The 21,350-nt window shown below is 34.8% G+C and overlaps 1 protein-coding gene across 2 annotated transcripts in view; it reads left to right on the forward strand.

Annotated features, from left to right (window-relative positions):
* Positions 1-1,203: 1,203 nt before the first annotated feature.
* LOC126968027 (zwei Ig domain protein zig-8-like) overlaps positions 1,204-21,350 on the forward strand; it is a 63,946-nt gene continuing 43,799 nt past the window's right edge. For both annotated transcript variants that reach the window (XM_050812810.1, XM_050812811.1), the window contains exon 1: positions 1,204-1,477. Coding sequence is in view for 1 of the 2 variants with exons in the window: in XM_050812811.1 (XP_050668768.1) it covers positions 1,475-1,477 (3 nt within the window). In the remaining variant the exon portion in view is untranslated. The remainder of the gene's footprint in view (positions 1,478-21,350) is intronic.

Raw genomic sequence — 21,350 nt, forward strand, 5'->3', positions numbered from 1 at the left:
TATTAAAATGGAGTGGGGTGATAAAGAGAACCGAATCCCTGTGATTGCATTACACAAAGTAGGTATGAAGCCAAAAGCCAATTTTAAAGCTCTCCATACGCTTGGTAAAATGTTTGTATACCGTGCTATTAATAGGTACAATGAGACTTTCTCTGTTTGTGGCAGAAAAAAATCTGACCGTCCACGTAGTGTTCGTACGAAAAAGGTGGTCACAGCAGTAAGGGAAAGATTTCAAAGAAATCATGACCGAAAGCAAAAGATTTAACCTCGGGAGATGAAGATAGCACCTAGAACCATGTCGCGTCTTTTAAAAGATGACTTAGGACTTGCAGCCGTACTGTATAAGATAACGACTATAGACGACGACAGGTATAAGAGACGTACTGGTCATTTCTTAACTGATAATCTAAAAAAGCGGTAAAATCGAAACAACTACTAAAGCGGTACACAAAGGGAGGTAACAGAAAAATTTAGTTTACGGAAGAGATATTTTTACAATGGAGCAAAATTTTTACAAACAAAATGACCGCATTAATGCTCAAAGCTCTAAGGAAGCTTCCCAAGTAGGCAACAGAATGCAACGTGGGCACTATCCGACATCAGTGATGGTTTGGTGATGTATTAGCTATGAAGGAGTGACTGAGCCATACTTTTGTGAAAAAGGTATGAAAACATCGGCACAAACATATCAAGATACCATTGTTGAGAAGGCAGTATAGCCCCATAAAAACACCATGTTCAATAACCAAGAATGGTCCTTCCAGCAAGACTCGACGCTGGGTCATAAAGCTCGGACGGCCCCCACAGATGGACCGACGATCTGGTCAAGATTGCCGGAAGACGTTAAATGAAGACCTTTGTCCAGCAGTGGACGTCTTCCGGCTGATGATTATGATGATGGAATGATGCATTAATAAAAATAAATTCATAATCCACCAACAAAATAATACAAATAAATTTATCCAAAAACAATTAACGTTTCCCAGCTTTTTAATTTGGCATAATATGTTAATTCTGGTGTTCGTGCCGAATTTAATATGTTAATTAAGGCTTCAGTTAAAATTTCAATACGCGAGAACAATACTCAAAGGTGTAATTGAGTACAGAGTGAAGATTAATTGAAACTGTATGTATCACAAGTGCAGATAAGAAACGCGCGAAGCTACGCAGGCGCGTTTTGACTCAAATCGCAGTGACGGTTGCTCTATCAGAATGAACGCTCGTAGCACATCACGTTTCGTCATAATCTACGGAATATATAAAACCTGAGACTGCATACGCAATTTAAAAAAAACTCTTCTCCATTGAAAAAACACTTATTCTAAATTCAAAGTTGATATTCCACAATTGTTTGCATTGTTTACAAGTTTTGTAAGTATGTTGTGAGAGTGTTTTGTAATTGAGTGATGAATTAAAACTTTGTGATTTCGTTTGGATAAGTGAAACTTCAGAGTATCATTCAACGTAAACCCTAATGGTGAGTTTATTTTTATAAGGGCTGTAACGACACCTAAAGAAATTAATGAGTACCGTTTATATCATTTTCAGTGGCATACACAGTGGTAAAGCAATTTAATCCACGGGTTAACAGCTTAACGTAACGTTACGTGTAATAGCTTTACTGAATTAATATCAAAGGCTTTCAAATATTCCCGAACATTTAAACGCCTTTGACGATCGTTAACATAACTATTACAAATATTACAGTTAAATGGTTGTTGAAATAATGTCAATGAAAAGAGTAGTAGTATTCACAATAAATTATAGTAAAAAATATATAATATTATTTAAATTATTATTCATACTTAACATTAACCTAAAGTAGGTATTTTTATGAAGCAGGAATTAAATAAATAATTTATTGCAATTAATTGAACTTTTTTAACGTTCAGTGATTTAAAATTCAATTTGGAATAAAAATATTTAAATTTAAAGATGGTAAAATTAATCATAAAAAATTAAAAAACCGCTTACAATTAAACTAGTTCAAATTTTTTTTAATTTATATTATCACTAAATTTTAATAATTTCTGTAATATTTTTAATTCGGTTTATATTGAAACATAAACGTATATAACATTCAATTAAGAGATAGATATATGACACGCCACAAGTTAGGATATCATCCCCACCATCTGGATGTGTCCTCCACAGTGCGGTTTTCATGGAGCTTTCTTCCTCGTACTACGAAGCTGTGGAATGAACTTCCTTGTGCGGTGTTTCCGGGAAGATACGACATGGATACCTTCAAAAAAAGCGGTCTTAAAGGCCGGAAACGCTCTTGTGATTCCTCTGCTGTTGCAAAAGAATGTGGGCGGCGGTGATCATTTAACACCAGGTGACCGTTTACGCTCGTTTGTCCTCCTATTAAAAAAAAAAAATAACAATGCTATTTCAAATTATGAATCCATATTTTTAATTCACAAAATAATTGAATTGATAGTAAACGCTTGTAGTGAGCTTTTTTTATAGATTAGTCGTTTTTTAACTAGAACCTGTTAATTTCTAGTTCTAGTTACTATTTAAATTTTGTAAATGTAACTCCTGAAATATATTCGTCACTACGGAATACTTATCAAAAATGCTATATTATTGATAGTGAACAAACTTTGTAGATGTTAACAAAATTATCTGAAACTATTGCATTGATTTTAAAATTGATGTAAAATTTTAATACTATTCACGGGTCGAAGCGAGTTTCCGTCCATGCGAGTCTTTGATGATGTTATTATTATAACTATTTATTTAATAATGTTGTCCAATGTCCACATTTATTTAAAGTAACACATACTTTTGTATTTATAAACTCTAGACGGTAGGTAATAGGATCAAAACTGATATTTATAGATTTTATTCTTACACAAATAAAATTTGAAAAACAAAATTTTATGAACGATGCGGGATTCGAACCCACGACCTCCGGCGTTCCGTGCCGGTGCTCTAAACCACTGAGCTAACCGTTCAGTTTTCAGTCCAATTTTGTTTTTCAAATTTTATTTGTGTATTAATCCTAGAAGTGAGGGTTATCACTTTAAAAACATAACAAATTGTTTAGATTTTATTCTTAATTAAAAATAAATGGGACATGTATAATTTTTTTTAATAGTAGTAACTCCATAGATAGCCATGGGGCTGCTGATCAGCGCTATTTTGGTATGATGCCAATGGCGCACGATGCTGGGTTAGCTTGTTTTGTTAACAATAGCTGCTGCACAGTACCCTCAAATTGGGAATATCAATATGACAATATTATTTAAGGATTATCATTCTTTTTGTATTATTCAGTGTAGTTCGTTCATGTAATGAATAAGTTTTCATTCATTCATTAATTTATTTTCATAATTAATATGTTTCTGACGTTATTGAAACAAATTTCTGTTACATATCTGAAAATACAGCCTCCTGGTAGTTCAAGACCTTAAATAGATACATGTATAGAACGGCTTAATTTTCAGTGAAATTTTGAGTAAACAACGTATTCCCAATTTGAAAATCTACATGACATAACAATACTTAATAATTCCCACAATCCAGATTATTTTGTGGAAGTAACTACTAGTGAAATACCAAAATGCGTCCAATGCTGACTAGTAGGAAGCTTATAAATGAAGACAAATACTAGAAACATTGTGGAAACAACGTTGATTGTCAATGGGCCTTGGAGTAAGCTTTAAACTTCAATGAATATTGTATTAACTTGTAATGTATTGTACAATTTAGCATTAAGACACATATATATAAATTAATGATTGTTATGTTGAATTAAACCTTCGAGGATATACCGGTGCAAGTTTAAGTAACAAAAAAAAAACACGGCTGTCCATTCTGCTCTCAACACACTACAATTGGTGTTAAATAGTATTTGTTTATGATATTGGTACTTCTGTTTTCAAATATTAATGACGAAGATACTACTCAATAACTTTGCGTATCTTATGGATAAAGTTACCTCGCCTTTATGTGTAGAATGCGATAGAATTCAGGAAGCATACCATTTTACGGTGGAATTTGTTCCAATCGAGGCTGAAAGAATAAAATGTTCTCTGAAATTCTGAATGAATTTATATGAAATAGGAGCATGTAATCTTATATTCACTTATCTTCTTTCGGAGGAAACTAAAAGTATGCATAAGTTAGGTTTAGATAGGCGATTATAATAATAATATGTGATTTTTTTTGTTGCAAATTGTACTATTAAGAGGGTGAAAAGTTCACTCTGTGATCAAACCCTGTATAAATAAAAAAACAATTCTTAATAAGAATGGGGTGTAGGTACGAGACAAAATCGAGGGCCCCAAAACCAAACCAAAAGAAGTGTACATGCACTATCCCTATTGAAATTAAAATTATTTATAGATGTCTGGTTTTCACATCTATTGGCACTCCGAGCAATAATAATGTAATAAAGTATATTATAGTAAAAATTTAAAGCACATAGAAAAAATATTTTAAAATATTAAACTGTTTTGTATACATATGATAAAATTACCTACCATTAAAAATGATTTATGAAGTACCAATAAAATATAATAAATTACTTCATTCGACCACGAATAAATGACCTCTATTAAATGATTCTGTATTTGTTAATAAATATTATTGAATGTTGACACTAAATACCGACTATTAATTTTGTCAAACATGTACATACTACTTACAATTTGTAAGTGTATTATATATATACATATGTGTATACGTGTACTTATATAAGCCTAGCTATACTATACTTCGCTAGTCTGACTCAAGCACAATATGCTACGAACATGTCAATGTGACGCAAATATATTTATTTATAAGTATATATAGTTAACCTTTGACAAAAAAAAGCTTAATGCGTCTAATAAACATTTCACTTCAATAACCATTTTTTTTTTATATATTTTAACAAACAAATTTTAAATAACGATTTTAAAAATTGAACAATGAAGTTTTCTTCAGATAATGACTAACAAATAGTTTGTATAGTAATTGTAACTGCAAGCAAACCAAAAATGCAATCATCCAAAATATTCAGTGTCTAAATTAAAAACAAAGGACGTACATCATCAGAATTGGATTTCCATACAACATTTCCGCCGGGCAATTATGTAGTGACTATATTAAAATTTTATTAGAAAATCCAAAACCAGTATTAGATTGAGATCTATGTTAATTTCATATAATCTAGTCAATATTTTCTTAGAAATTACTACAGAAACAAAAACCTCTTATTGTCGTATTGATATTATAAGTATTTGCCAATAAAAAAACCTAGTTAGTACTACGTAAAAAATATACTAAAATAAAAAATTATTTGTGATAAATTGTAGGTGACTGGAGAAAAATAGTATAGTATTTCATTAAAACTCTCAGTATCTGAATTATAAAAGTAATCCCTATGAGATCTATAATATGCTATTTAAATTAATTAAAACAGACCAAGGCAGTCAACTGGGGTGGTTTCTTGTAATTTAATTGGGTAACAGCTGGTATTCATAGGAGCAGACAACAGTTATATGGACTTCATAATAAGGCTTCATTATATTAAAACATTGACTGTGCTTTTACATAAAAGTTAAACATGTGTTGAACACTTGTTTTAACAAGTTCTATTACAAATCTGTGTCTTTCTTTTGTTAAGCATTGAACAATCTTTAGACATTGCTCATATTTAAACACGATTTGAAGCTTGTCTAAGGTGTGTCTAACTAATGATCATATTCGGAAGATTGATGACATAATACTATATGACAGCTAACAAGAATTACGTACCGTTCCTTTAATTGTTCCTGTACACTTCAGTTTAAGTTGTGTTAAAGGACGAAAAAGATAAAGTCCATTTTAGACGTCGTTATTGTTAGGTCACACACGTTGTTATAGTTAGGACACTGTTTAACAAAACACGTGTCTAAGCCATGTTTAGATTATTTTTTTGGAATAACAACGATTATGTTCTAGTGCAAAATTATTGGATATTAGACAAATAATCAAAAAGGCTTCAAAATTAATATTTATAGTGTTTCATTATTTCAATTTTATATTAATTATTTATTGCACCAACAGATTACATGCTAATACATACATAAATACAAGTTACTTAATTTAAAAGTGCAAATAATATTGATAAGTAAGAAGCAAATTTGTACATTAAAGAGTAAAATGTTTATGTTTAAACAATTAAATAGTATTTATATCATACATTGTTAATATTATTATTAGCTAGAAATTTGGAAGAGTAAGAAACTTCAAGTATGAATATTATCTCACTTTCAGCAATGCCCTATATTTTTTTTTAATATTACAATTTCCATCATAAATACTCTTGTCTCCTCCACCAGTTGCAGTCACTTCTTTTGGAACATATAAAATAGAAATAATTAATACTTTTAAACACGAAAAAATTGCTGATATATGGGGTATTTCTGTAAAATTAATAAATTTCTCTAAAAAATTAAAATTACATAGCTAACAATATTTTAAGTTAATAGTTGTATAATACATGGCGTGTTTCCTGACCTTCTGAAAGATTGTAAATTAAATTAATAACTGTCGTAACAATAACTATCTATTTAATACCTAATATCTCGTAAGTTAAGTGTTCAAGTTTGGCTTTATTAAGGGATGCTCAACTTCGGATGCTGGTGTCGAGCTTATCAAGAATATTTTTAGGCTTGGGAGAAATAACAAAATACACTTGGTATCTTCTGTGATTTATTTAAGGCATTTGACTGTGTTCAACACTTGCCGCTAGTCAGGAAGCTATGTCACTATGATATAAAGAAACTGCGCGTAATTTTCTGATTTCATGCACTTCTTTTGCCTACTACTCGGTTAAGTCGATATTAAGTATTTTGTATATTCTTTTATAACACGATCCCAGATAATGTTCAAAGGAAATGCGTTACAAATTCAAAATGTATAAAGACGCTTATTTGGTAAAGGTTGTAAAATAAATTACTTTCTTGATTATGTTTGGAGCGACTGCCCTAGATTAATCAAATAATAAAATTATTATAACGAAATTTTATATAAGATATAAGATTGAGAAGAAAATATAAGAAAAAAATATATTTTCTATTAAAAATATATAAATAGAAAAAAACAAAATGCACCTTAATATCTGATATTATTACTACGTACCCGCGCATCCCCAAAATTGATTCGTGACCCACTTTAAATAGGTACATTCATAGAATAATAACGCTCAGAACGATAGTTTCATTCATTGTTCCTGTCAAAATAGTAACATTATAATTAATGTGTGCGTGAGCATCACGTACTTACATTCGCCAACACGCACACAGACAGCCAAATAATGTTGCAAGTGAATAGACATATGTCTAGGGATATCCCTAAATCAGTAAATTGTAAGAAATACTAGATAGATATGTAATACGAAACAAGAAACAAAATATAAATTAAGAATTTAATAAAAACATCACGTATTTAATTATTGTTGCAACAATTTTTGAAGTATACGTAAAGAAGTTCTTTAGAATCGTTGTTTTTGGAACTCGATAAAACGAAAAAGCGAGACGATAGAGGTGCCGTTCCCTGCTTTATCCGAGGTTTTCTAGGATGCCGAGATCGAATTTAGGATAATTTTTGAAATCCAAGATGGCCGCCGTGCAGAACTATGATTCCAACAAAATGAATATCGAATCCAAGGTTCTCGAGGGTGCAGAACGAATTTGGGATCATTTTTTAAATCCGTGATGGTCGCTGCGCAAATTTATGATTTCAACAATATTGATATCGAATCTGAGGTTCTCGTGGATGCAGAGAATAATAATTTTGCTTGGCGGCCATATTAGATTTCAAAAATGATCCCAAATTCATTCTCTACACCTTCGAGAACTTCGGATACGATATCCATATTAAAAAAACAAAAAAGCGCGTAACCGAAAATCGAAACGATTTGCTATAAAATTTCTCTCATACGTCGACAAAGAAGTTTCACTTTAAAAACATACCGACGTATTGAGAACCTCTTCTTTTTTTAAGTCGGTTAAAAGTTCGGAAGTTGATGTTTTCACGAGCTCAACTTTTTCCGAACATATGTATTATTATATATTCAGTAATTTATAGGAAATATTTATAGTGACTATTCAAAGCGCTTAGTTTAAGCCTAATTGTATTAAGATTATTTAACTTTGACTTTGAATACTTATAACATCATGTGTGGCATCGTACATTATAGCCTCCTATCAATATTTACCACTAAACACAAAAAACTATCCCAGTGGAGGAACTCGGGGTATATAGTATATTCATAGCTGGCAACATATTTATTTAATGGCGTCTGTTTTGTTTACAAAATATTTTGCTGTTTCGACGAATGTAAAATTAAAAGTTGTGAAATAGTATTTAGGTGTGAAACGTGATTTTCTTATCATAATTTTTATTATAAGACGTTTTGTGACACCCTTTCACTGCACAGTAAGTCATTTTTCAATTAAATTTCGGACACTGATTGTCCTGGAAGTTGACAGAATGATACTGAAGCGGCGGGAAACGTATGTGGTCATAAACGACCACATTGAAACTGCTTCATTTCGCTTGGGCCTACTCACGTTCTAAGCGTTATTATTCTAAGGGTACATTATCCTACAGTTATAATAAAAAAGTGGATCAAAATTAAATAATTGTTTTCATTTTATTAGACACTGGCATTGTACCAATTGTCGTACAATATTTTTCGTGCAAAAATATAAACCTGTTAATTTGATTTTTAAAGAATTATCAGTAAAGTAGGTCATAAATTAATTTATTTCACCGTACATACTTTATAATTTTAATATGTAGCTACTACTAAAGATTTACAGAATATAACAAATGCTTTGTGAATATTTTTTCCAATATAAGAGAAAGTTCTTACAATGATAAGTAAGGGAATAGAATCGGCGGCACTCAGTCGAGTATCAAACACCTGTATTGTTAAAGAAATGAAATTCAAAGCACGTAGCCAGTCACAATGAACACGGATCAATATTAACAAGATGAGAGCTCGTCACTTTCAATACAATTGTTCAAGATTTCATGTAAACGTTTATAGATTTGTAGCTGAGTATACAGCTGTACATACTCTGCTATTAATATGAATACTATAACAATCGATTGCGTTGGTTCGTTAAGTAAAGACAATGTAAAGAAATCGATAAATTCTAACAAAGGATAAGTATAAACTTAATAACAGTTTATTAGGACAAAGTACTGATGTACCACAACAAGCTTATGGGCATATATATCTAAGCCTCACTCTAGAATCGAAGACAGCTCCTCTTAATTATTTTCTTATCTGTATAAGTTGGTGAATGACGTCATGTTTAGTTCCTATTTACTAGGTGCATTAAAAATTCGTGCCCCTATTAAAGACAAAAAGGCCGTCATCTTTTATACCATTCGTAGAAAAAAGTATCTACATGCTCAAATTAGGGACAATATTTGCCATAACGAATACCTACGTTGACTAAGTTGGTATCGATAAATGTAACAGTAAAAGAGTTTCCTACTGCCAAGCTAGCGGTTGGTAAAATCAAAAATATTATTGTGTTAATCAACTTCCGTAAAACTGAATTTATTATTTTAAAAGCAAAAAATAATAAAGATATTAAATTGAACCACATTCATATAGTTATATTACGACGATTAATAACATATTAATCGTTAATAAATTACTATTTATTAATTAAACTATACTGTAATGTATATATCAATCTCGAGACAAATTGAAGCTTGCAAAACTAAAGCTTGCCTTGTCAAGAAGACACCGGCGCCCATCCATGTTGATAGTTTGTAAAATATAAATAACGCGTTAAAAAATAAGCAAACTCTTGAAGCGTAACTTGTTGAAAGTTGAAAGTTTTTATGTAGTGACAACTGGGCCGAAAGTACATCATTTATTATGTTTTAAATATTTGAACAGAAGAGTTGGGAATTAATGTTGCTGGAACGGAAAGATATATATATATATATATATATATGATGATGATCCATTTATAATTTACTTTTCACTGGGTTTTTATTTAGATATTGCATAGAAAAGAATAAAATTATATTTATTTACAACAGTGAGTGACAATAACATACCGTATTGCAACAACACCTGGTAAACGCCACGAAGCTACATCAATTCGTGAAGAGGCTTAAATCCATGTCAAGTGGGAAAATATTTAATAAGAAACTCCCAGAAACTCCCCAAACTTAACCTGTATATAATAATATACATTTCTCGGTGGCCTGCACCGAAGCAGACAAGAACGATGCATCAATATCCCCTTTATATAGTCCCTTTTAAAATAATCTACGATACTATCTAATTACACTTTCTTTATCAAAGAAGCTTTAATATATTTCTTGAATTAGTGCTCATTAAGTCCTACTACTATCTGGTATGTAATTGTAAAATTGAATACCCTATGAAGAAGCCCTTAACACTAGATAGCGTAATACACGGCACGTACAGTTATTCTTATATTTTATCTTATCTTTTCGTACAGTTTATCTAATTCTTTCTTCTTGAATGAATAATTGAATGATTTCATTATTATTATTATATCCAAATCATACTATTATATTAATAGTCTGTTATCCGCTCCTATGGTTCTTTCCCTAGGACACCCGATCTTGTAATTACAACTAAAACTTTTTAAATGGAAATTATGTTATGCCATAGACTAAATATATAATATTTGAATAGCACAAACAACGACTTGCTAATGTTCGTTTTCCATTATGTAGGTCAAGAAAAGTATGTTGTGAAACCAGCCAATCTTTTTCTTTGTTCACGTTTTGGCTTACATCAACATTTCTTATAGCAGCATCATTCTAAAAGACATGTTTTTGCCAGATTTCTAATGTTTATGTAAATGTCACGTGATGGTACAATTGGGTAGAATATTTTTTATATTACATTCATGAAGGTGTTATAACTAAAAGATCAAAGAAAATATGATTGGATTTCCTTTACTAAATATTATGTTATATTTTAATAAGAAATACGTGAAACTACAATAATATGTATCATTTTATTTTGGCAATTCCCTCAAAATCTTCAAATATTTATATGATCGATCTCTTCACTATTTTCAACGTCTTTTTCATAATAACAAAAATTTATCCAAAACAATACAATTGTTACAGTTATATTTACAATGTTTATTATGATTACATGAAGGAAAAACTATCACTACGAGGAAGTATTCCAAGAATAACGGTAGCATTTCCTCGTTGGATAGTTAGCACAATCCATTGGCTGAAAAAACTTTCAGCGATTTCCAGTATCTGACTTGAGTCGAGTAGATATTACTTTGTACATTCTCCGCGCCTTTGGGTCCCACTGGCTAAGTGACTCGACAACAGATGGCACAAAGATGTAAAATTCACTGAGATCGATATTTTGACGTTTGATATCATCAGTAGCAGAAGCAGCAGCCCCTGCACCAACTGAAGTAGCTTGAACATGAGAAGGAGTAAGAGTGATGTCGCGTCCCACACCAGCAACTTACAACTCGCCTAGCCTATAAGGCCATTCCACCAGGTCATTCAATATTAGTATCATAATAATTGTGATTTTCAAGTTAAGCTACCTTAGTCAACCAAATACGCTCTCCTTAATACAATTACAAATAATTGGAAACTAATAGTTGCGTATAAAATTGTGTGTTTTTAGAAAGAGTCATAACTTATTCCATCTTACGCTCATGTTATGAAAGAAGTTAGCCGAGAACTGACTGAGCGACCAGCCTCGCGAGGAACTTCCTTGATCGGTCAAGACGTGCCCTGCCCGAGGCAAATGCACGCGCTGTCTCGCCCGAAACTAACGTTGTCGGTTTTTGTTCATGCTCAAAAGTACCTTGGTAAATTTGCTGCGCGCACTCAATACGGTTGTGATTTGTTTCACTTATTCGACAACCAATGGAACCTTTTTCTGGTTCTAACGTTCTAACGGTTTCCTTAATATTCTGAAGACATAATTTAAAATGCCAAAGGCGTTCTTCACAACTCTTCTAGCTTAGGACAGCCTGTAATATATTTTCGTTTTCTTTGTTGTACAAGGCAAAGAATTAATATAAAGGCAGTGGTCGCTATAGGTTTCTGAACTTAAGGTCTCATGCTAAACTGGCTATAATATAAGCCGTCTTAGGCACCTGTTCGACCTCACGTTAAGCTGAGAGCTCGATGCTGGCTCAGCCTGGCCGTGGCCTGGCCTTCTTCGTGCAAAATATCTATAGACCTCCGGCCTCCCGCGGCAAATGTCCGAGCCTTCTTCGCGAGGCTGCTCGCTCAGTCAGTGGCGGCTTATAACGATGGCATGAACGGAATTACGCGGCAAAATCATCCCTGTGACTTTTGAAACTTGCACAAAAAGGCATGAGCTTGGGATAAAGATGAAGTCATGCAGAATTTGATTATTGGTTTTCACACTGTCACAAGAAATGAATTTCCCTTACTATTTGATAATAAGCAATTACTTTACTGAAAATATTTTGCTTCTGATCTCTTGAAAAGCAGAATCATTTAAAATAATATATTCTATAAATACTGTATTCCCACATTTCCAACACGTCAGTATAAGCAGGGCAGACTGAGGTTGACAGGTGTCTAAAGCTTGAATACAAAATGACTTCCTTCGCTATATTTAGAATAAATTATGCTTTGTAGTAATTTTTTAATTAATATTACGATATTCTTACATTCTATTTAAGAGGGTTTTTTTCGATATCATTTAACATATAATATCGGTGAAATATATGAAGAAAATTTTTAGTTAATCCAACAAGCATTTAACACAGCAAAAGTACGAACACGGCTGTATTATTTTTGAATCTCGCTGGAACGTGAAGCCCCCTCCCGTACCCCTTTCACTCCCTCGCTCTCGTCATGTTGCGTCAGTACGGTTTGCAGCATTTTTTTTTTTATGGAATAGGAGGACAAACGAGCGTACGGGTCACCTGTTGTTAAGTGATCACCGCCGCCCAAACTCCAGAGGAATCACAGGAGCGTTGCCGGCCTTTAAGGAAGGTGTACGCGCTTTTTTTGAAGGTTCCCATGTCGTATCGTCCCGGAAACACCGCACAAGGAAGTTCATTCCACAGCTTTGTAGTACGTGGAAGAAAGCTCCTTGTAAACCGCACTGTGGAGGACCGCCACACATCCAGATGGTGAGGATGATATCCTAACTTATGGCGTGTCGTGCGAAGGTGGAATTCGGCGGCAGGAATTAGGTAAAACAGCTCTTCGGAACACTCCCCGTGATAAATGCGGTAGAAGACACACTATGAAGCGACGTCTCTACGCAACGCCAAGTGATCCAGCCGTTCACAGAGTACTGGGTCCCCGACAATTCGCGCTGCTCTGCGTTGCACGCGGTCAAATGGATCGAGCTGATACTGGGGTGCGCCAGACCAGAGATGACAGCAATACTCCATGTGTGGCCGGACCTGCGCTTTGTACAGCGCTAGAATGTGGGCTGGCTTGAAGTATTGACGTGCTCTATTAATGACGCCCAGTTTCTTTGAAGCCAATTTGGCTTTGCCCTCCAGATGGCCACGGAATTGGCAATCGCTCGAGATTTCGAGACCCAGTATTCCGATACTAGGCGAGGCTTTTAGGGAAGTGTTGTCGAAGAGCGGTGATGCGACAAATGGGGTTTTTTTAGTGGTAAACGCGCAAACTTGAGTCTTCTGGGGGTTAAATTGAACAAGGTTCAATTTACCCCATTCCGCGACCTTCTCAAGAGAGGACTCGATAGAAGACACAAGTTTCTCCCGGCACTGGTCGACGATTTCCCGAGAGAAACGTGCATGGCCTGTGTATACGGCATCATCAGTGCTGTCATCTGCATAGCAATGAATGTTGGAGGTGTCCAACATATCATTGATATGCAGAAGAAACAGCGTAGGAGATAGCACACAGCCTTGGGGCACTCCAGCATTCACGGGCTTCGGGTTCGAGCAATGTCCGTCGACAACGACCTGTATGCTGCGCCCAGTGAGGAAGCTGGAGGTCCACTTGCACAAGCTCTCGGGAAGCCCAAATGATGGAAGTTTAGAGAGGAGCGCCTTATGCCATACACGATCAAAGGCCTTCGCTATATCCAGGCTAACTGGCTGGCCTTCCCCCATGCTTTCAATAGCCGCAGCCCATCTATGTGTTAGGTATACCAGAAGATCACCTGCCGACCGACCATGGCGAAACCCGTATAGTCGGTCGTTGATCAACTGGTGACCCTCTAGGTATACCAAGAGGTAATTATGCTCTCCATGATTTTGGAGAGCAGGGAGGTAATTGCAATAGGCCTGTAGTTTTCCGGATCCGAACTGTCTCCTTTTTTTTGGATCGGATGGACAAGGGCTGACTTCCATGAGTCAGGGACTACGCCTTTAGAATAAGAGTGCCGGAATAAACGCGCGTTAGCACCGGCGTCAACTCAGGGGCACATGTTCTAAGCACGATTGGAAAAATGCCATCCGGCCCGCTCGACTTCCTGACGTCCAACGAAAACAGAGCTCGCTTAACAGTTTTCTTTCTGAACTGTACTTCAGGCATAGAGCTCTGACACCGCGGGATGGTCGGCGGTGTTTTTCCGTTGTCGTCAAGAGTCGAGTTGGAGGCGAAAAGAGCGCACAGGAGATCGGCTTTCTCTTTTGCCGTATGGGCCAGGGTGTCATTCCTCATATGCAACGGCGGCATGGACGGCTGGCTGAAGTTACCAAGAGCAGCTTTCGACAACGACCAGAACTTGCGTGTTCCGGTCGGGTAACTGGAAAGCTGCTCGCCGATTTTGACGACGTGTTTTGACTTTGCACGGGCGATTTGCCGCTTAAAAACTCTGGAAGCACGGTTGTATTTCCTCTTTAGAACTATGCAGTTCGGATCCTTTGTGCCCAGCGCCGCAACCCAAGTTCGATACGCCTGTTTTTTGCAGTCATGCTGCTTTAACTGACGCATCGAACCAGGGCTGTGATCTGCCACGGATCGGTACTACAGAGCTTGGTATAAAAATATCCATGCCCTGTAGTATCACATCGGCTACTGCTGACTTGTAGTGCCAAACGCGGCATGTCGCTGGTGGTCTGCGACGTGGGCGTCGTATAGGCACTACACTCCTGACCAGGCAATGGTCGGACGTTCCGAGAGGGGTGTCGACAATGACCTGGTAACCATCGGGATATGTAGTCAGCAGAAGATCTAATAAGGACGGCATGTGGCTATCCACATCCGGGAGCCGCGTGAGCGACTCAACCAATTGGGACAGATCGTACGCCAATGCAAAATTATGCACAGATCGCCCTGCGTAGTCTGTGGTACGTGATCCAAGCCATTCGGCATTGTGCCCGTTGAAATCACCCAAGACTACGATTTCAGCGGAGGGGATCTGTGCAAGCACGTCGTCAATTGCCGCTTGAACGCAGCCCATGAGATGATCGGTTTCTGCGTTACCACTATGGGACCTGTAGACACACGCATAGATGCGGACTTGGTCCAGTAAATCTACGCGGAGCCAGAGAGTGGACAGGTCCCTACCCTCAAAATTGCCGAGACGGCGACAGCAGATATCCTCCCTAACGTACACACATACACCGGCATGAGGCAAAAAATTGTGCTCAATTTTGTACCCGGGGTACGTTAAATATGACGTATCGCTAGGTCGAGATATCTGCGTCTCCGTAAGGAACACAAGGCCGGCTTCGCCGTCTCAAGGTGGTGGTGGACGGCGTTTAAGTTGGAGTGAATTCCCCTGATATTGCAAAAGTCCACGTTGAGTGTGGAGCGGGATGCCGTTGCGTTACTGCCTCGTTTGTCCTTGGTCATGCGCGGTACTGTGCCCTCCCCAGAATACGAAGGGCAGCCCTAGCTAGAGTGCTCGGGGAGGGATTCTCCGACTCTGGTAGAGCCGGTACCCTCCTGGGGTACTATCTCTTTAGGGACCGCTTTCATAATCTTTGTTGGGGATGGGGGGGGAATGGCCTCCGGTCCTCGACACTAACCTATGCGAAACATAGCGGCACTAGGCCGCTACTTCACGCCGGTATTCTGTGCGAGTGTGGTAATTAACCCGGACGAGTCTGGCCCGATTGTGCTGACGTCAAAAGACGGCTGCGTGACTCTCCCACTTCTAATTCAAGCAGCTTCATTTCTGTTACATTTGTGATATTTTCGTGCTAGCACTGCTTTGTTTTTTAAGTTTTCATTGTTCATTATGTAGTTTAGTTCTGTGTCGCTATAATATTTATGTCAGAAAAATAAATACCTACTTACTTTTTGTACTTAACCCAGATTCTTTCATTGATTTTTCATAATCATTTTAATAGTTATCAGCATCGTGACATCTTTACATTTTTTTTTAATTTATTTAGTGGCACGGTAACAGCTTTACATGAATCAATAATACAGATAAAATAAATCGTTGCTTATTCACAAATCATACTATTCTAGTGATGCTTGTTTTCCACACCATAACAAAGCAACTATGTGACGTCATCCAGTTCGTTATGTACAGAGATAATGTAACCTGGTAGTACATCGCTAAGAACTCGTTAGACTATTAATTATATTAAATATAAGACCATGTGTGTAGTCCCACTTTCTCTCTTGTATCTTTCATTCTTCTCGTTTCATTCTTTCTATTCAAATTCCAATATTTTTATTCAAAATAGGATGTGACATCACTTATTGAAAGTCAAAAAACTACCACCCATTCCAAAATGAATGCCTCGCGCCTGAGAAGAATGGGCGCAACAAACTCAGCGGGCTTTTTTTTTCATCAAAAATATGTTTTACAGTTAAAGTAACATTTACAAAGTAACAAAGTAACATTGTACAATTAGACTTATTATTTAATAGCCCGAGGGCGGTCGCTTCATTCCCAATCTGTGGTATCATTAAGAAAGTCATTTATGTTATAGTAACCTTTCCCACACAAACGTTTTTTAACAATTCTTTTGAATAACGTAATACTATTGTTTTGAACATTTTCTGGGATCCTGTTGTAAAAGCATATACATCGCCCCACAAAAGACTTGCTAACTCGACTTAACCGAGTAGTAGGCATTATATATTATCTTACGCCTTCTCAATTACGCAATAAGCCAAATTGTATTTCAATCAATCCATATCATGTAAAAAATTCACTTGGAATTAATTTTATTACAAAGTTTTAAACGAATTCGATTGTGAAATGATGGCTGGAATATAAAAGTTGAATCTGTAATACCTTCAGTTGAAAAACACTTCCGTAAATCATTTTCGATTCTACAAGCGGACGGCAATCTCTCCACTAGTACTGCTATAATTTAACATGCGAATTTCCAATAAATAGCTCGTATAAATTCTGTCAATTGGGATATCTTTTATTCAGAGAGAGGATTCTTTAGTTATTGTGGATTAAAATGATTTTTTTTCGGTTCTTCGTTGGGTGGTGCTACTATTTTATTGGCAATATATATATTTCGTATTTTATCATTAAAAAGAATTTGTAGAGATTCGAAACAAAATCAATTTGTTACCATTTTTGTCTTATGTAATTCTAGAACACTTTTTAATTTCTTAAGTTAAAAGGAGGACAAACGATGGTACGGTCACCTGGTGTTAAGTGATCACCTCCGTGCAGATTTTATTTCAACACCAGAGGAATCACAGGAGCATTGCCGGCCTTTACGGTATTTTGAAAAAAATGTCTTATAGCATTTTAAACATTTTAATCTTCTTGAAGTGAAATTTCTTAATCGACGTATGAGAGAAACTTTAAAGCAATTCGTCAATATTTCGGTTACGCGCCATATTGTTTCTGCTATAAGTGGGAGAATACTCACGTACAACTTTGTAATTTAAAATTATTATTACTAAATATATTGATCAGAATACATTATCAAACTTTTGAAGTGATACTTCTATATCGACGTACCATTGCTTGAATAGATTTTGAAACTGAGAATAGGTATAAAAATAATGTCTACATACTAGATTCACAGTCTTAATAATTAATACTTGCTAATTGCAATGGATTTATGAATTGATGGTTAGTTTGACTTCTTAAGTATTACACACGACCATTTTTTTATATTGGAAGGAACAATTCTTGTACATATTTATTTAGTAACTATATCTTGCGTTTCTCGGCATCGGCTCTAACAATTCAGATGATTTTTTTTAACAGGGTTTTTGGAGCGAAAAACTGATCAGTTGTTCCATAGCAGAGGAGGCCCTACTTTGTATTGAATTATCCTATTCTTTCATAATAAATTCATTTTCTTTAGAAATTTCGTTTTGTTAAAAAAATGTTTAGTTGCTTTTGTACCTTAGTTTCTGCAGTATATTCTGATGTTGTTAATTTCTGTTGTTAAAAGAACTTATAAAGACAACAGCTGTTATTTTTACATCATAGGACGGGAAAAATATTATTTTAAAAATGAAATACAACGTTATAATGTGAAAAACCATCCTAAAATTTAAATTAGTCCGTGTTGCTTAGACTTTTTTGATGTGTGTATTTCAGTTTATTATACTTAAAACATAAATGAGATTAATATTAGTTATAGATATAATTAAATAAAGTACTTTAGAAAGAATATAATATATTGTCGTAAAAGGACAAGTTATATATTATGGTCATTGCTTATAAATGAATAGACTGACATAGGGCCCGGCCAAAATAACATGTTTAATAAAATAATATAATATTTTCTAGGTCATATAAATTTCATTTTCTGTAGAGAAGTTAATAATATCCCACATATCTTAACATTTTGTTTTGATGTTATTAATGACCCTACATACACCATAATGCTGCTTCGGAAAAACGAACTGAGTTCGAATTTACTTAACCAAATTGTCGATTCTATTTATTAATTAGTGTTAACATGAAATACATTATTCATATATTTAAACTTTAATGAGTTTCATATTCATTGTAATGATAATATTCAATAATTTAGAAGTTGGTACATTTGCTTAATGTATGGCAACTTCGAATTTTCATCGCGATGATTGATCACTTTCAAATGTGTCTCAGTTTAGGTATTACTTTTATATTTTAGATAGATAATATGATTTTCATTTTCACATCTACGATACGTGTCCCTGATATCCTGAGAGATGGAATATTGTTTCGTTCCATAACTATCTTGAGATGAGATAAAAAATATTCAAAAAAGAAAAAAAAACACAACAGTCAAATTGACAACCGCTGCTTTTGTTTTCAACATTACTTATATCAGATACATTTCATACATCTCAAATACCCGCAAAGCTTAATACTTAACATGAATTAAATTGTGAAGTTTGTGGCTTTAAAATGACCTAGATTGATATAGGTTGCAAAAACCTAAAACACTCTAAAGATAATATTATTTTACAAGTACTTACTTAAGCTGCCTAATATTATTTAGATACTTTAGGGCAATTCAATTTATTGTACTTTAGACATTGTCGTAGATGGGATATATTTTGGAAAAGGGGACTATTTTTTTCACTTCTGTTATTTTTCTGAATGAAGATGTACTAGTATTAATGCTAAATTTTTTATTCTCTCTACTTCATAATGTAAGAGGGATTTATTATTCTTAGTAACGTAACTTAAAAGGCGTTTTTCCTTTCTACCATACCTATTAATTTATACTCCTTAGAGTAGAGAAATAGAAAAAATAGATCAGTACTTAATTTATGTGAGTACCTTTATAATTAATGAAGAGCCTTACTTCACAGGTCCATTCGTCTTGTTCACGTGGGATGCGATAAATTGTTTTTTGTCTCTCTTCTGATATTTAATTCAAGAAGACCAGCTAGACAGCTAGACATTACCTTGCAATTTCCTGGTTCGATTACGGTAATAGTTTACGAGACATTACAAGTACTCTCGAAGTCAATGATCGTTAGAGTTTCTACTTAGTACCTTTTTTTAATTCCATTAATAATATAACAATTCCTTTAATAAGTTTTTATAAGTGATTGTGAACCACACAAGATAAAAATGTGGCGTGTTTTAGGGATATGCTAGAAACTATGATAATCACAATGTTAATACTAGGAACAAACATAATCTTGTTATGCCTACTACTCGGTTTACTGAGTGCATGTTTACATACAAACATGCACACTGATACATACACATACATACACACGTACGCACACACACAAACGGCTATGCAACCTAAGTGCTTAAGGAGCTACGCACCCTAAAGAGACGAAGAGCCCAAATAAGGCAAGCATGTAGTGGAAGTAGCTGCTAACACGTAAGTCCCTCCCCGTGAAGAAATGTTTGACGGCAATCCAGCGGGCAACAACGAGGGAACAGAAGAAAGAGGCGGTTCTTTAGTCGGTATAGGTCACCAGACCGAGTCTGACATACGGGGTCCTTGGCATCCTGACCCCACGATACGTTATAGTATTTTTCCCCTTAAAAAAAAAACAGAACATGCTCACACACAGACACATACGCACATACACACAACTACCATACAAAACATTATTAATAAGTGATGTGGCTTAAAAAGTGTGAACCTTTAATTAGCAGTAGGACATCGCATTATAATATTGTAATTATATATAATACTTTCTGATAGAAAATAAATAGAGATTGGGAATGGAGCGACTGCCCTCAGGCTATTAAATAATAACCTTTATACGATAACCTTTGTACGATATTATATTGTTTCGATATTTTTGTCAAAATGAAGTCTGCTGAGTTATTTGCGCCTGTTTTTCTCAGGTCTGAGGCGTACTTTTTCGAATGGATGGTAGTTTTTGACGAAAATATTTGAATTTGAATAAAACTAACCTTATGAAGTTTAGTCTAGTGATTATAATAGTGTGTTTAAAAGAAGCACATTATGAGACTTGAAAAGCAATAATAGGTCAATTTATATTCTGGGAGTGAAGAAACATTAGCCATCCTCTTCTTTCTTGTTTTTTTTTAATGCAATCCTTTTAAAATAAAATCAATGTGTCGGTGTAGTAAAACGAATATGAGTAAACAAATTACATATCTATACTGCTATACCATTGGTTTTATATAATAATTAATAATTTTCTTCACAGCTTATTGTTCTAAAATAAAACTGAATATAGAAATGAGTCACTATAACTTTGAGTATAACGTGAAATTACGTTGATCAGTCCAGGTAGTAACCAGTTTGACAATAAGATATCGGTTTGATGTTTGTAACCCTTAATATAGGGCTCGCATTTTACATCTGTTTGTTTAAAATGCATGTGCAAGAAATAGTAGAGGCACTGTACTCAATAATTCTAGTGGATTTACAAGAGTAGCAATGAGTTTGTTTCCACATCTTCTCATTAAAGCTTTTCAATTGGTGGTAAAGGGTAAAAAGTAAACTTTTAACATTCACGCCATATTTTCTTTGACCTAA

Source organism: Leptidea sinapis, chromosome 14 (genome assembly GCF_905404315.1).
Source record: "Leptidea sinapis chromosome 14, ilLepSina1.1, whole genome shotgun sequence".
In the NCBI taxonomy this organism is placed as follows: domain Eukaryota; kingdom Metazoa; phylum Arthropoda; class Insecta; order Lepidoptera; family Pieridae; genus Leptidea; species Leptidea sinapis.